General features: G+C 35.2%; 1 protein-coding gene across 1 annotated transcript in view; it reads right to left on the bottom strand.

Moving 5' to 3' along the window:
* Window positions 1–2,191: 2,191 nt before the first annotated feature.
* LOC145277088 (uncharacterized) overlaps window positions 2,192–14,962 on the bottom strand; it is a 75,380-nt gene continuing 62,609 nt past the window's right edge. Inside the window, exon 2 of the mRNA XM_080128754.1 lies at window positions 2,192–5,499. Within this exon, the coding sequence (XP_079984880.1) occupies window positions 4,950–5,480 (531 nt within the window). The 5' untranslated portion in view covers window positions 5,481–5,499 and the 3' untranslated portion in view covers window positions 2,192–4,949. The remainder of the gene's footprint in view (window positions 5,500–14,962) is intronic.

Genomic DNA, 14,962 nt, shown 5'->3' with positions numbered 1-14,962 from the left:
ATAAATATCGTAACATTACATAAATATCGTAACATTACATAAATATCGTAACATGACATAAATATCGTAACATGACATAAATATCGTAACATTACATAAATATCGTAACATGACATAAAAATCGTAACATGACATAAATATCGTAACATGACATAAATATCGTAACAGTATATAAATATCGTAACATTACATAAATATCGTAACATGACATAAATATCGTAACATGACATAAATATCATAACATTACATAAATATCGTAACATTACATAAATATCGTAACATTACATAAATATCTAACATTACCTAAATATCGTAACATTACATAAAAATCGTAACATTACATAAATAACGTAACATTACATAAATATCGTAACATTACATAAATATCGTAACATTATATAAATATCATAACATTACATAAATATCATAACATTACATAAATATCGTAACATTACATAAATAACGTAACATTACATAAATATCATAACATTACATAAATATCATAACATTACATAAATATCGTAATATGATATAAATATCATAACATTACATAAATATCGAAACATTACATAAATATCGTAACATTACATAAATATCGTAACATTATATAAATATCGTAATATGATATAAATATCATAACATTACATAAATATCGTAACATTACATAAATATCGTAACATTACATAAATATCGTAACGTCATAAATATCGTAACATTACATAAATATCGTAACATTACATAAATATCGTAACATTACATAAATATCGTAACATGACATAAATATCGTAACATTACATAAATATCATAACATTACATAAATATCGTAACATGACATAAATATCGTAACATTACATAAATATCGTAACATTACATAAATATCGTAACATGACATAAATATCGTAACATTACATAAATATCATAACATTACATAAATATCGTAACATGACATAAATATCGTAACATTACATAAATATCATAACATTACATAAATATCATAACATGACATAAATATCGTAACATTACATAAATATCATAACATGACATAAATATCGTAACATTACATAAATATCGTAACATGACATAAATATCATAACATTAGATAAATATCATAACATTACATAAATATCGTAACATTACATAAATATTGTAACATTACATAAATATCGTAACATTACATAAATATCATAACATGACATAAATATCGTAACATGGCATAAATATCGTAACATGACATAAATATCATAACATTACATAAATATCGTAACATGACATAAATATCATAACATTACATAAATATCATAACATTACATAAATATCGTAACATTACATAAATATCATAACATGACATAAATATCGTAACATGACATAAATATCATAACATTACATAAATATCATAACATTACATAAATATCGTAACATTACATAAATATCATAACATGACATAAATATCGTAACATGACATAAATATCGTAACATGACATAAATATCATAACATTAGATAAATATCATAACATTACATAAATATCGTAACATTACATAAATATCGTAACATTACATAAATATCATAACATGACATAAATATCGTAACATTACATAAATATCATAACATGACATAAATATCGTAACATTACATAAATATCGTAACATGACATAAATATCATAACATTAGATAAATATCATAACATTACATAAATATCGTAACATTACATAAATATTGTAACATTACATAAATATCGTAACATTACATAAATATCATAACATGACATAAATATCGTAACATGGCATAAATATCGTAACATGACATAAATATCATAACATTACATAAATATCGTAACATGACATAAATATCATAACATTACATAAATATCATAACATTACATAAATATCATAACATTACATAAATATCATAACATTACATAAATATCGTAACATTACATAAATATCATAACATTACATAAATATCGTAACATGACATAAATATCATAACATTACATAAATATCATAACATTACATAAATATCGTAACATTACATAAATATCATAACATTACATAAATATCGTAACATGACATAAATATCATAACATTACATAAATATCATAACATTACATAAATATCGTAACATTACATAAATATCATAACATGACATAAATATCGTAACATGACATAAATATCGTAACATGACATAAATATCATAACATTAGATAAATATCATAACATTACATAAATATCGTAACATTACATAAATATCGTAACATTACATAAATATCATAACATGACATAAATATCGTAACATGACATAAATATCGTAACATGACATAAATATCGTAACATTACATAAATATCGTAACATTACATAAATATAGTTTTCTTGCTTTCCTTGTGGTAAAATGGTCAGTCAATGACATTGTCAAAATCTATTTGTCTTGTAAGTTCGTTTTCAATGGACAGATAAGCCAGATCTGACAGTCTCGACTGACTCATGGTTGACCGGAGGTAATTTTTCATAAGTTTAATTTTGGAGAAACTTCTTTCACACGATGCCACAGAAACACATGTCAGAAGGAATTTTAGATCCAGCGTAAAATATGGCAATGACTTAACAAAGTCCCACTTGATGATAAACTGTAGGAATTGCAGTTCAGTCCTTTGCTTGGCTTCCCCAAGTTTATTTCGGCTGCTTGTAGGTGTAGCCTTAAACGTGGAATTTCTACAAAAAGGTCTTCAGATAGCTCATCATTCAGAGCTGTGGCTTGGCAACAGACAACTGTATTTCTTCCTCGCCGACACAAATAATTTGATCTGGCTGAGCGGCAGAAAAGGGTCAACAAAATGTCATTCACTGTTTGCACTCTGGTATCCAACTCGATATGGAAATGACCCAGACACTCTAACATTGCTTTCTTAGTCTCCTACTGCAATGACAATCCAGCATCTCTTGCCTCCTCTCCTGAAATTTTGTTCTTCTGATTCTCCTCTCTGTAGAGATATCAAGTTCTTCACATTTTGCAAGTGATTGCTGGACGGAATTGTCAACAACATACGCTGCTCTTCCAAAAAGACCCTGAGAGCCCTTAGTTTGGTAGCAACCATGTCCACGATAATACCTGGTATTTGCATGTCTTTCTGATCTTCGTTTACGTCTTGTAAAACATCACTCCAGAATAACAAGGAAGCAATGAAAGAAAAGTCGCATATGCTGGCAACGGATTGTGCGCAGCGCCTCTTGTCTCGTCGCTTTCTTCGACATCACACAGAGCTTCAATAACTTTCACAAACTGGTTAAATCTCTGTATCACCGGCTTCACTTCATCAGCATGTGCACTCCAGCGAGTTGTGGATAATCTGTTCACTGTAAGACCTGTGTACTTTACTAACACATCTCAGCGATGTATTGACAGAGCAAAAAAGTGTACAATGCCTCAAGACTGCACAAAAAATGTTACACAAGAAGGATTGTTAGAAAACGAATGTTTCCCACAAAGGTTCAAAGAATGATTAGAACAACGTACAAAAACGGCTCTTGGATTAATGTCCTTGATCTGTTTTTTGCACAACACCGTGGATTCCGGCAATGCTTGCAGCATTATTGCACCCTTAACCATGACAGAACAGAATATCTAGTCCTTTGTTTTTCTAATTTATCGAGGATATCATAAATCAATGCAGTAACTGTTTTACTTTCAAAAATAAAAATCCCTTAGATGACTCACGCACTTTAACTGCACCATCGCTGATATGTACATATCTAATTATTGTTGACATTGGATCTGCATGCGAAACGTCTGGTGTTCTATCAAAAGTATACCAATGTACTTTGCACTCTTTATGTCAGCAACGAGTTTTCCAATCACATGTTTTCCTAAAAGGGAAATAAACTCGTACTGTGGTTCAGGCAACATGTATGGCCATATTACCTGACTGTCGACCCTTTGCTGGAGGCTGAAAATATGTTCCTTTAACACTACATCGAAATGAGATAACAATTCAACAAGCTCCAAGAAGTTAATTTGTTTAATGAGGACGTATTCTCACGATGTCCTTTAAATGACAGGTTCTGTCGTGCAATAAAAGTATCACGTCTTAAACTCTGTGCAGAATGTCTCTGAATTTCCTTTTCTTTTTCTTCATCAGGGAAATGTGCGCTGCATCGATAGTTTTTTGCAGTTGAAGTCCAATTCTCATAGCACGACAAATGGCCCTTTAATTGTTCATACTCAATAATTTTGGGATTTAGCTTAACGGGAATTTTATCGTCACGTTCAACAAATTTTATCCCGTTGCACGAGACTAAGTGTTCTAAAGAAATTTAATGAAGAAAAAAAAGGGCCAAGGTAAACCGGTATAAATTTTATCAGAAAGAAAAATAGGAAAGGAAGGAAATTTATAGTTCGGCTGGGCTGCCAAATCAGTCCCTCTGGCGGTTCTTAAAGAACACTTATAACAAATATACTTTTTACTTGCTTTTTTTTCTTTTGGCATATCAAAGTTCGCAAAACCGCTTTGGTGCTTTAGTTCGAAGGTCGCAACACCGTTCTGATGTAAAGCAGAGGCCGCAAATCTACTCTGTCGTAATTCCAAAATCGCAACAGTCGCAACACCGCTCTGGCGTTTTCAAAAAGCCTAACACCGCTCTGGTGTTTTCCTTTTCTTCTGCCAGTCTGTTGTGTTTTTTTTTCTTCTTCCTTTTATCGAATATCGCGAGACACAGCCAGAAGTAGTAGCACCAGATTCACCGAGAGAGGGGAGAAAAGAAGGGGAGAAAGAGAGAATAAAATATACCAATTAGAGGGGGGAAAGGAAGGGGAGGTAAATAAAGAAAAATAAAAAATAAAATTTCTACAAGCTTCCATCAGGCTTTAAAACTAGTGACGAAAGTAAACGTTGCAGGAGCCTTGTCATAAACAACCGACAGCAAAAGCAGTACAACATTCTGCCACGTAGCGAGTAAGTCATCCACGATCGTAGCACCCTGTCGCCATTTGACAGTGAGGAATAAAACCAGGTTGTAGAAAGTTGCCGCAATTCACCTTCAATCTTTGCACCTGCTCTTTTAACCGACTTGAAAGGTGCGTATTCTGAAATGGCTCGTTCTCCCTTTTGATGATATCAATTCTGACACTATCAAGCACAGAAATTTGCCACGATGATACATCGTTGAATGTTGACAAATTACTGGCAGTGCTGGCGGCAATGTCTTCAAACTCTTCTTTTGATCGAACAACAATTACTGTATCATAATGTTCTTCAATAGAAGTTTGTTCCGTGTTGCTGTTTCTCAGTTGCTCGCTATCACTTGAAAAATGGCTTTTGAATTGTTTTCCATGCGTCGTTCTTTCAGCTTCAATAAAATCAGAACTTTTGACAGTTTCTGGTTTCTGTATCCACTTCAGCAAAGAACCTTTAATGTCGTTTAGCGATGCCTCTTTTGATTTTTTAGCTTGACGTTGCTGATAGCCGCTGGGACGGTTCAGTCGTTTCATGGTTATCCAGGTTTCGGTTCTGAAAATAAATGAAATGCATGCTTATTTTGAAAACTTGGCACTGCCGTGCACCTAGGGAACTTGACAGTATTTGACATACGTTTTTGAAGTTACAACAATATTAACTTAAAATAAGACATTCAAATTTTGCATTACGACAAATACTCTGTAAATTTAGACAACCAATTTACAAATAATTGAATTATGACGCTTTTTATTGCAAAATTAGACACTCAAATTTCAAATTTGTTACAAGTAGCGGTCGTTTTTTTTTCTTAATGACCACTTTATTAGAATTGCTAGTTTTTTTTTCCAAACTTTTTTTTTTTTACCGCCCCTTTTAAGGTTTGTCAATGCTGGCTAGGAGATCTCGGACATATAGTTGAGAGACTTTCAGCCGAGAGATCTTTTTGGTAAATGAAATTTTACAAGTGACCGTTTTCTTTAAAATTTGAATTTTGTAACACAATAACAATATAAATCTAGAAAATCTTTGTAAAAAGCAGAAGAAATTCTTATTATTATCAACTGTTGCTTGATTTTTTTTTTATCTGATTTTTTAAAAAATTAAACTTGAAACTGTCGAAGTTGCTTTGACTAATTAAACCCTTAACGACTGAGAATTATTGTTTTCCAATACAGTGTGCCAAATAATTGTCTCAGTCTTTTATGATTTAATTACATAAAATCGCGTTTATGTTTTAGTCGGGCATAATTAGTAAAATCAAGGTACGACTAATATAAAAAATAAACTTGTTTATTTTTTTTTACAAATATTTTTAACGAAAAAAAAAAAAACGAAAAAAAGTGGGACAAAGAATTAGAAAAAAAATTGTTTCAGTTTTTAAGGAGTTCATTATGTAAATAAATGCCTATGTATCTATTTACTAACGCCGTAAGAGAGAATATTGTAAAAGATAATTTATTTTTTGTAAATACCTTTTATATGAATCTAGGGCACTTCTGCAGTATTCGGGCGAGCGCCATTGTTAGGGGGCGATAACTCCAATTTCTTCTTGGTCAAATTATACGGCAAATAAGTAACAAACAAGATTTTTTTTTCCGAACACAAAAATATTTGAAACTAAAGCAACAGTGGATTTTTATGAAATAAATATTTTATGTTTTGAACAAATTCCCAAAAGTACGAGTTATTGTTTCCTTAATAAATGTTAATGTACTTTGATCGAAAAGCGCCACCTGGCGACAGTTTAGTGAAACACGCAAAAAACATGGCGCTCGACCGAATATTGCAGAAGTTCCGAATCTAGAAATATATTCGCCAAAAAATAACCTCTCGACTGAAACTTGTGAGTAAATTGTTTTTACTGTTCATTTTAATAATACCACAACAGATTTTTACAATATTTTGCGCTGATAAACCTAGTTGTTCGTTCGTGTCGAAGCTGCTTTAATAGCAAAACGGTAGCAGGAGCAAATAATCGTACATAATTTAGTCGTGCAATTTTAGTAAATCCCCTTAACTAAATGTCCGATTCAGCTGCTGCTGATTCAAGCAACTTTACAAGTTGTTTCTATATGACAAACAGCAGGAGCAATCAGTCGTACTTTGATCGGGCATAATTTTTGATCGTACAATTTTTAGTAAAACTCGTGCAAAAAGGATATTTAAACTGATGTCCACGTATGAAGATGCAGTTAGAAAACAAGAAGATCCAATCAATGAAGCTGGTTGAAAACTGGTAAAATTCGTAAATCCATTACGGGTACGTACATCCGTAGACTTGGAGTAAGAATATTTAAATCGTATAGATGTATAGTTCTTTAGGGTATTAGATTGAAAGTTCTGCTGGTGAAAAAAAAAATGTAAGTGTAGATATTATAGGTTGAAGAGGGTTTGTTCATTCTTAGGAGATTTATGTAGATGTTTAACAATTTTTAATAAGTTTTATAAATAAAAAATTGGAGTAATACGAACTTTTATAAGAAAATATTTCTGTACACGAGATAAGAATATGAAAGTTATTTTAAAATCATTTATACAAACACGTGTTTAGTTAATACAGTAGTCACAAATCAAAATGTTCATAATGTGTATATATGGGTGTGTGAGTGTTTGTCAGCGTGGCTTTGTGTATATGTGTGTGCGTTTAACGCGTTCTTCTTAGTGAGTGTACCGATACGCGCGAGTTGATGAAGCTAGTATATGAGTCATTAGGTACTTTCCGTTCCCGACTTGCACCCCCCGCGTCCTAGAAGACGAGGGTGGAGAGTGTACGTCTTGTGTCTTTTAGGTGTGACTGGTGAAGTCTGGAGAAAACTGGTTTTGTTGATTTGTTCGTATAGGAATTTCAAAGTTCTTATTGGCTTACTAATTTCACATGTACGTGTTACTTTTTGAGGTTTGGAAAGATTTCCATTGATTAGAAATACTTCACAAAAAATAGTTCACACGTTTATGAGAAAAAATAGTTCACACGTTTATGAGGAGTGAGGATGAAAGCGAATTCCAACGAAATAGAAAGAAAGAGGATAGCAATTATAGCTGTTTGCTTTTTAGCGTTCGTTTGAATCGCTTCACAATTAAGTTGCCACAGTATGAAAGATATAAGCTTGAAGATGGAACAGCGAGATCTAATGAAAGTTCATTTGTATTATTAACATTATTCGGACTACTGTTCTCATCTCGAATGTCAAAAATAACAATAGCATAAAAGAGATAAAAGAAGGTCCGACTACAAGGAATTTCTGATAGGATTCTTCGGTCTGTACAATATAAGGTAAATAAATTAATGTTTTCTGAAGAGTCTACGGTGATTATATTCAGTATTGACATAGTAATAACTGATAGATTCTTCATAACGAATTGTTGTAAAACTATATAGAATTTTTTTGACTTGTTGAAAGAAATAAAAAGTAAGATGAATAAAACTTTGGAATTTGGAATTGAGCTGTATTGTTATATAAATATACTAATATATATATATATATATATGTCTGTATAATATATATATATATATATATATATATATATATGTCTGTATAATATATATATATGTGTGTGTTTCTATAATATATATATATATATATACATATGTTTGTATAATATATATATATGTGTGTGTGTGTGTTTTTGTATAATATATATATGTGTGTGTGTGTGTTTGTATAATATATATATATGTGTGTGTGTTTGTATAATATATATATATATATATATATATATATATGTGTGTGTGTTTGTATAATATATATATATGTGTGTGTTTGTATAATATATATATATATATATATATATATATATATATATATATATATATATGGATAGGACGATTCCAATATTTTTTCTGATTCCTATGCAAATACTGATTCCGTATTAAATTGCCGATTCCGATATAATTACCGATTCGGATTCCGATTCTTTATAAATCTCTGAATATTTAACTATAAAGTTGTTATTTTTCACGATTACCGTAAAACACATGTGAAATGTGTAGATCTTTTCTCAAACGTAAGGATACCCTCGTGAGGGATGATCTATCGATTTTTGTTTGCTAATAGTTTAAAATTAATATATAGTTATTATTTTAGTATTACTATAAACGGGAGAATATTTTTCTTTATAGAAAATCAAATAAAAAAGCTAATTAAAAGAATCGTTTTTTTGGCACACATTTTTTTCCGATTCCGATACCGATTCTGATACCACAAAAAGTTCCGATTTTTCAATTCCCGATTCCGATTAATCTTCCCAACACTAATATATAATATATTTATCATACAACCATTATTGATTACGTATGTGCATACATGTTTCAGTGGAATCCCAATTCAGAGAGATCCACTTCATCAGACTAAGGAGCATCAACGTTAAATCACTGGTCTGCTAACTCAAACGCATATATTAGAAAAGAAACAAACACGAATTGTCACTTGTTGTTGTTATTGTTGTTGCTGCTGCTGCTATCGAGGAGCATCATTTTTCCTAATATCTTTCTATGAAGAATTATTTATAGAAAGATATCGGGTACTTACGGGAGGTACCACATGAAGCTTACCAACGTCCTTAAGTGACGATGTTTCTGTGAGACGAACTTGGCACACCTAGGTGATCAGCCCGCATTGTTAACCACTTAGCCACCGTCACCTCCCTGTCTCTCTTGTTCAATCGAACATGCATTTATAAAACACACACACACACACACACACACACACACACACACACACACACACACACACACACACACACACACACACCTACTAGACACTATCCTCGAGTGTCTAAGATCTTTCTGTATAGGGGTTTGTCAAAACAACCTGGCATGAGGATACTTTTTCCATAGAAGTAAACTGACCAAATATTCAAAATCACATTCAGTATTCGCTGCCCAAATAAGATCTTCTCACTATGGCTAACTCACATTAGTTTTTACGAGGAATGTTGCACCTTCTCCAAGTGATGTTACCTCAAGTAATAACACGAAGCTGGATACTCCACCAGACTAGATAAATTCTAATCCTGGAATCCAGTAAGACCAACAGACCAAAACGAAAGATATACTACAACATATGAAAATGGTTAATTGGGGAGAGGAAAATTATGTTCTCAATTTCTTTAGTAACATAGTGTTTGAGAGATAAAGAAATTTAATGAAACATTCGAATATCTATGTATCTCATATAGAGTTCAAGTGTTAGCCCTAGGTAGGTAGTAGGCCTGTTGATTTCTGAGTACTTCGACTGAAGTAAATAAAAAAAAATCACACACACACAAGTAATAAAATCAAAAGGATATAGTGTTTACGTGATATACGCAATGGTAAACTATAATTTAACATATATACCAGTATTTATGTATAGATAGTTTAATCCCAACGAAATGAAAAAGCTCAATACGCAATATAAGAGAAAGAAAATTAAAACTGTAAGTTGAACTTTACAATCAAAATTTATTGTTCGACTGAATACTCCAAAAAACAATTTACAGAGTCCTTACTGCATGAACTTCACCCACCCCCTTTATCCATTAACAAGTAAATAGCATGTCCCTAAATCACTTTGAGGAGTGTAACTAATCAGTAGATATAATCCCCAACAAACTAACCCAGTAACACTAACAACGCGGGGTCGCAGAAATACCTGGATTAGAACCTAGGCGCGGAGAAAACCCTCTCAGGGCTGACGGACCCAGTAGATCTTCCCAGATCATCCGTCTAGGAGAAGGAAAACTCTGAAACTAAACCAAAGGGGAGAGAGGCCTCTTCAGTCTTGGATGACAACCTTCCTAGAGCTGGTGACTCAAACAAATTCACCGGTTTGCAAACCTAAATTGCTTAAGGAGTAGATAGGCTCTGTTTATCGCCCGGCTTCCATACTCCTTCTTTGCCTATTAGTCAAGCGCAGAGACACTATCTCAGTGATTCGACAGAAACACCCAGCGGTAGATCTTGTTTCCTGGCTAGGGCAATGAACGCCGTTCTTCCCCATTCCCAGCATGCCCCACCCCTAAAACTGAACATTTGGGAGTGCTTGAGTATAAGATATGCCTGAGCAGTTAGATTGGGTTGACCTTCTCCTAAAGGGTTGAGGGTACCGGATTGACAGTTCCTGGCTGCTGTTCCCGACTGGTAGTACAGGAGCCCTAACTCTTTGGTAGCGCTTAGAGCGGCTGCTCCATCAACAGTTGAATAATATCGGGTTGTTTGCAGTGCCATGACGCGCATGGAAAGGGACCCTGCACTCATCCCCGGTGGGCTTTCCTGAGGCCACAATCCTAATTGGAGAAAGGTCAGCTGATGGTCTACTTGTGATGCATGTCTGAAGCTCCGCATAACCTCTTGCTTAGCTCCCCCTTACCGAAACTCAAAAAAAAAAAATATGACGACAGTACAATCTAAAAATAAGCTTAAACCAGGATTAGGGACAAACAAATTCAACTTGCCTCCTCCCTTGAGGCTCTCATTCACAAATATCCGTGGGCTTAGAACTAACTTAGCTGATGTTGAAGCATTTCTCTTAACAAATACCCCGGATATCTTAGCACTAAGTGAGACTAACCTACACTCCTCCATTCCCTCTAACCACTTTAACATGCCTGGATATCTCCCACTCTGCCGTAAGGACTCTGACAGACATATGCACGGACTTGGAGTTTACATTCGTAATACCCTTCCCTTGACTAGAGAAACAAACCTAGAAACAGATGATCAAGCCTTTATGTGCTTTAGACTAAACGTGCAACACAGTATTAGCTACTATTATTTTCTCTACCGCTCTCCCTCGACTCAGGACTGCTCCATAATAAACAAAGTATCTGACAGCATAGACACGGCACTGTCCCTCGACACTAGCGCACAAATACATGTGTTTGGTGACTTTAATGTCCACCACAAAAACTGGCTTGGATTCTCTACTCACACAGATGCAGCGGGCAGCACAACCCATAGCTTCGCTATATCTCACTCCCTATCACAAATTGTTACGTTTCCAACCCGTTTCCCTGACCAGGAAGAACAACACGCATCACTTCTAGATCTGTTTTTGACCACAGTTCCCGATGACTGCATAGCGAAGGCCCACAGCCCACTCGGGAACGCTGATCATGCAGTGATAATGGTTGAAATCGCCCTAAACACTAGACCCAAAACTGAAGAGCCAGTGCTCAAAACAACGAGATATTATAATAAGGCTGACTGGGAAGCCATCAGGGAACTAATTAGAGATGCTCCATGGAAAAATATTTTCTCTCTCCCTGCTGAACAGTGTGCAAACGAGACCACTGACTGGTTCAAAACTGCAATCGAAGCGCATGTTCCCATGCGGAAATTTTATAGTAAGCCCCACTCTCCCCAATGGTTTACGTCGACTTGTGCAACTGCCATTACTCAAAAGCAGCATGCATACCGTAGGTTTAACCGACATAAGTCCAGTTCAAACAGACTGAAGTATATAGAAGCTAGAAATAACGTTAAGAAAGAAATAGCGACAGCTAAGAGAGAATTTACGGAAACCACTAAAAAGCGCATCGAAGCACAAAAACTAGGAACTCGAGACTTCTGGAAAATCTACAACAGTGTAGTAAATAATGGGCAATCGACAATTCCCCCACTAACCAACAATCACGAGGTTGTCTCCTCAGCAACCGACAAGGCTAACATGCTTGCCAGTCGGTTTGCCTCAAACTCCACACTGGACCCTTCCAACCACCCCCTACCTGACTTTCCTATGCGGACAGACGCCACACTAGACGATCTGAAAACCACCCCTGCTCAGGTGCATGCTATCATAAAAAACCTTGACACCTCAAAAGCATGTGGACCCGATCTTATCCCAGCTGTGCTATTAAAAAAGTGCTCAGCCGAAGTAGCTCCAGTTCTCTCCAAACTCTACAACAAATGTCTTAATGAAGCTTGCTTTCCGGGCTGTTGGAAAACTGCTTCTGTTGTACCAGTATTCAAGAATTCTGGTGAAAGGACAGACCCATCAAATTATCGCCCCATTAGCCTCCTTCCACTTTTTGCCAAAATATTTGAGACCATAATTAACCACGCTCTAATCCATCATCTTACAGATGCTAAACTACTGACTGACAAACAATATGGATTTAGACAAGCCCGTTCCACAGCAGACATCCTCACCGTGATCTCTGAACGTATATACCAATCACTGGACAAAGCGGGGGAAGGCAGAGCGGTAGCTCTAGATATATCTAAGGCTTTTGACAGGGTATGGCATGAGGGTCTCCTCAGTAAAATCAGATCATACGGTATCACTGGTAGAATACTTAACATAATTAAATCCTTCTTAGATAAGAGAAAAATCCAGGTAGTCCTCGACGGTCGCACATCTAAACAATATGATATAAATGCGGGAGTGCCCCAGGGTTCTATCCTTGGACCTCTATTGTTCCTGATATTCATAAATGACCTCCCCGACAACATTGCCTCTGAGATGGGTATATATGCTGATGACACTACACTCTATGGCAGACACGACAGGAAGACGAATGAACACATTTCTAAAGAAATGGCAGAAACACTAGAGGAAGACCTCCAATCTGTAGTGGAATGGGGACAAAAGTGGTTGGTCGCGTTCAATGCTGCCAAGACTAAACTAGTTTCATTCAATAATTACAAGAAACCCTCTCTACCACCAATAGCAATGGCCAACGACTCTTTATCTGAGAGTCCATCTTTCAAACTCCTTGGCCTAACGTTCACAGGAAACATGAGTTGGAACAATTACATTGAAGGCATTGCCAGGGCCGCTGCAAGAAAGGTGGGCTCTCTCTACCGTGCTAGAAAACTACTAACACCCGAAAGTATCCTGTACCTCTATAAGGCCACCATTCGCCCATGTATGGAGTATTGCTGCCACATCTGGGCTGGTGCATCTGCTACTAGTCTCTCGCTCCTTGACAAGGTTCAAAAGAGAGTCGCAAATCTGATAGGCCCTGAACTGGCATCTAAGCTTCAGCCTCTGTCCCATCGACGAAATGTTGCATCCCTCTGCCTGTTCTACAAGTATTTTAGTGGTGAATGCTCTGATGAACTGCAATCACTTGTGCCCCCACGACGCGAGCACCCTCGACAAACCCGACAGGCTACTAGATCCCACCCCCACACTGTAGAGGTCCCTAGATGTAAAAGATCTTTTTACTCCAATAGTTTCTTCCCCAGAACCGCAAGACTCTGGAATTCCATTCCAGGTCCCTGCTTCCCCAACAGTACTGACGTGCAGAAGTTCAAGTGTAACGTGAACCGACACCTTGCTGCCCAAATCCCTACATAGTACCCCAGTAGTTGTTGCCCCTGATAGTAGCCCCCTACACCAAAGTGGCAATTTGCCTTGTTTGGGGTGAAAATGTAATAAAAAAAAAAAAAAAAAAAAAAAATATATATAGTTAAATGGAATTGTAGAAGGCGGTCCAATGCAGGAGCAACGGAAAGACAAGCTGAAGCAGGTGAGACATTTATTAATACAACTTATAAATACATGTGTACATATTCATATTTCATATACGCAGTATATTTATATTTGCACAGTGGTTACCTGTGAAAGTCGGTCTGGTGGTATGTCCGTGTAATATAATACTTCGAGAAAGATCTCTTCGTCAGATATTTACTTGACTTTGACAAACGTGTTGTTGTAAGCAGTGACTATATCGCAGCAAATCATTGCTCGGGACTTGTGGGTAGTATATGGTTAGGTTTTTTTTTCTCAATTCTTATTTCATATTTCTAAATTATTTTCGAGAGTTGGAAACAAGTGGGCAGATGCATGTTTCTGATTGTGTTTGGAATTGTGTTTTGTTTTAGGCAACGTTTGAGGAAATTAATTTGGCAGCCGACTGTAGCACGTTTTTCAGAAAGTCGAAATAATTTTTTGGTTATGGCAAACTCTGTCTGGCTCAGACTAAGGGATAAAAGGTGGGTGTAGTTTGCTTGAAGCATTGTATAGTATGTAGTTAAATGGAATTGTAGAAGGCGGTACAATGCAGAAGTAACGGAAAGACACAAGCT

The sequence above is a fragment of the Euprymna scolopes genome, chromosome 5, assembly GCF_053919585.1.
Source record: "Euprymna scolopes isolate OS-2025 chromosome 5, ASM5391958v1, whole genome shotgun sequence".
Lineage (NCBI taxonomy): Eukaryota > Metazoa > Mollusca > Cephalopoda > Sepiida > Sepiolidae > Euprymna > Euprymna scolopes.
This window is presented reverse-complemented; position numbering and strand designations above follow the sequence as displayed.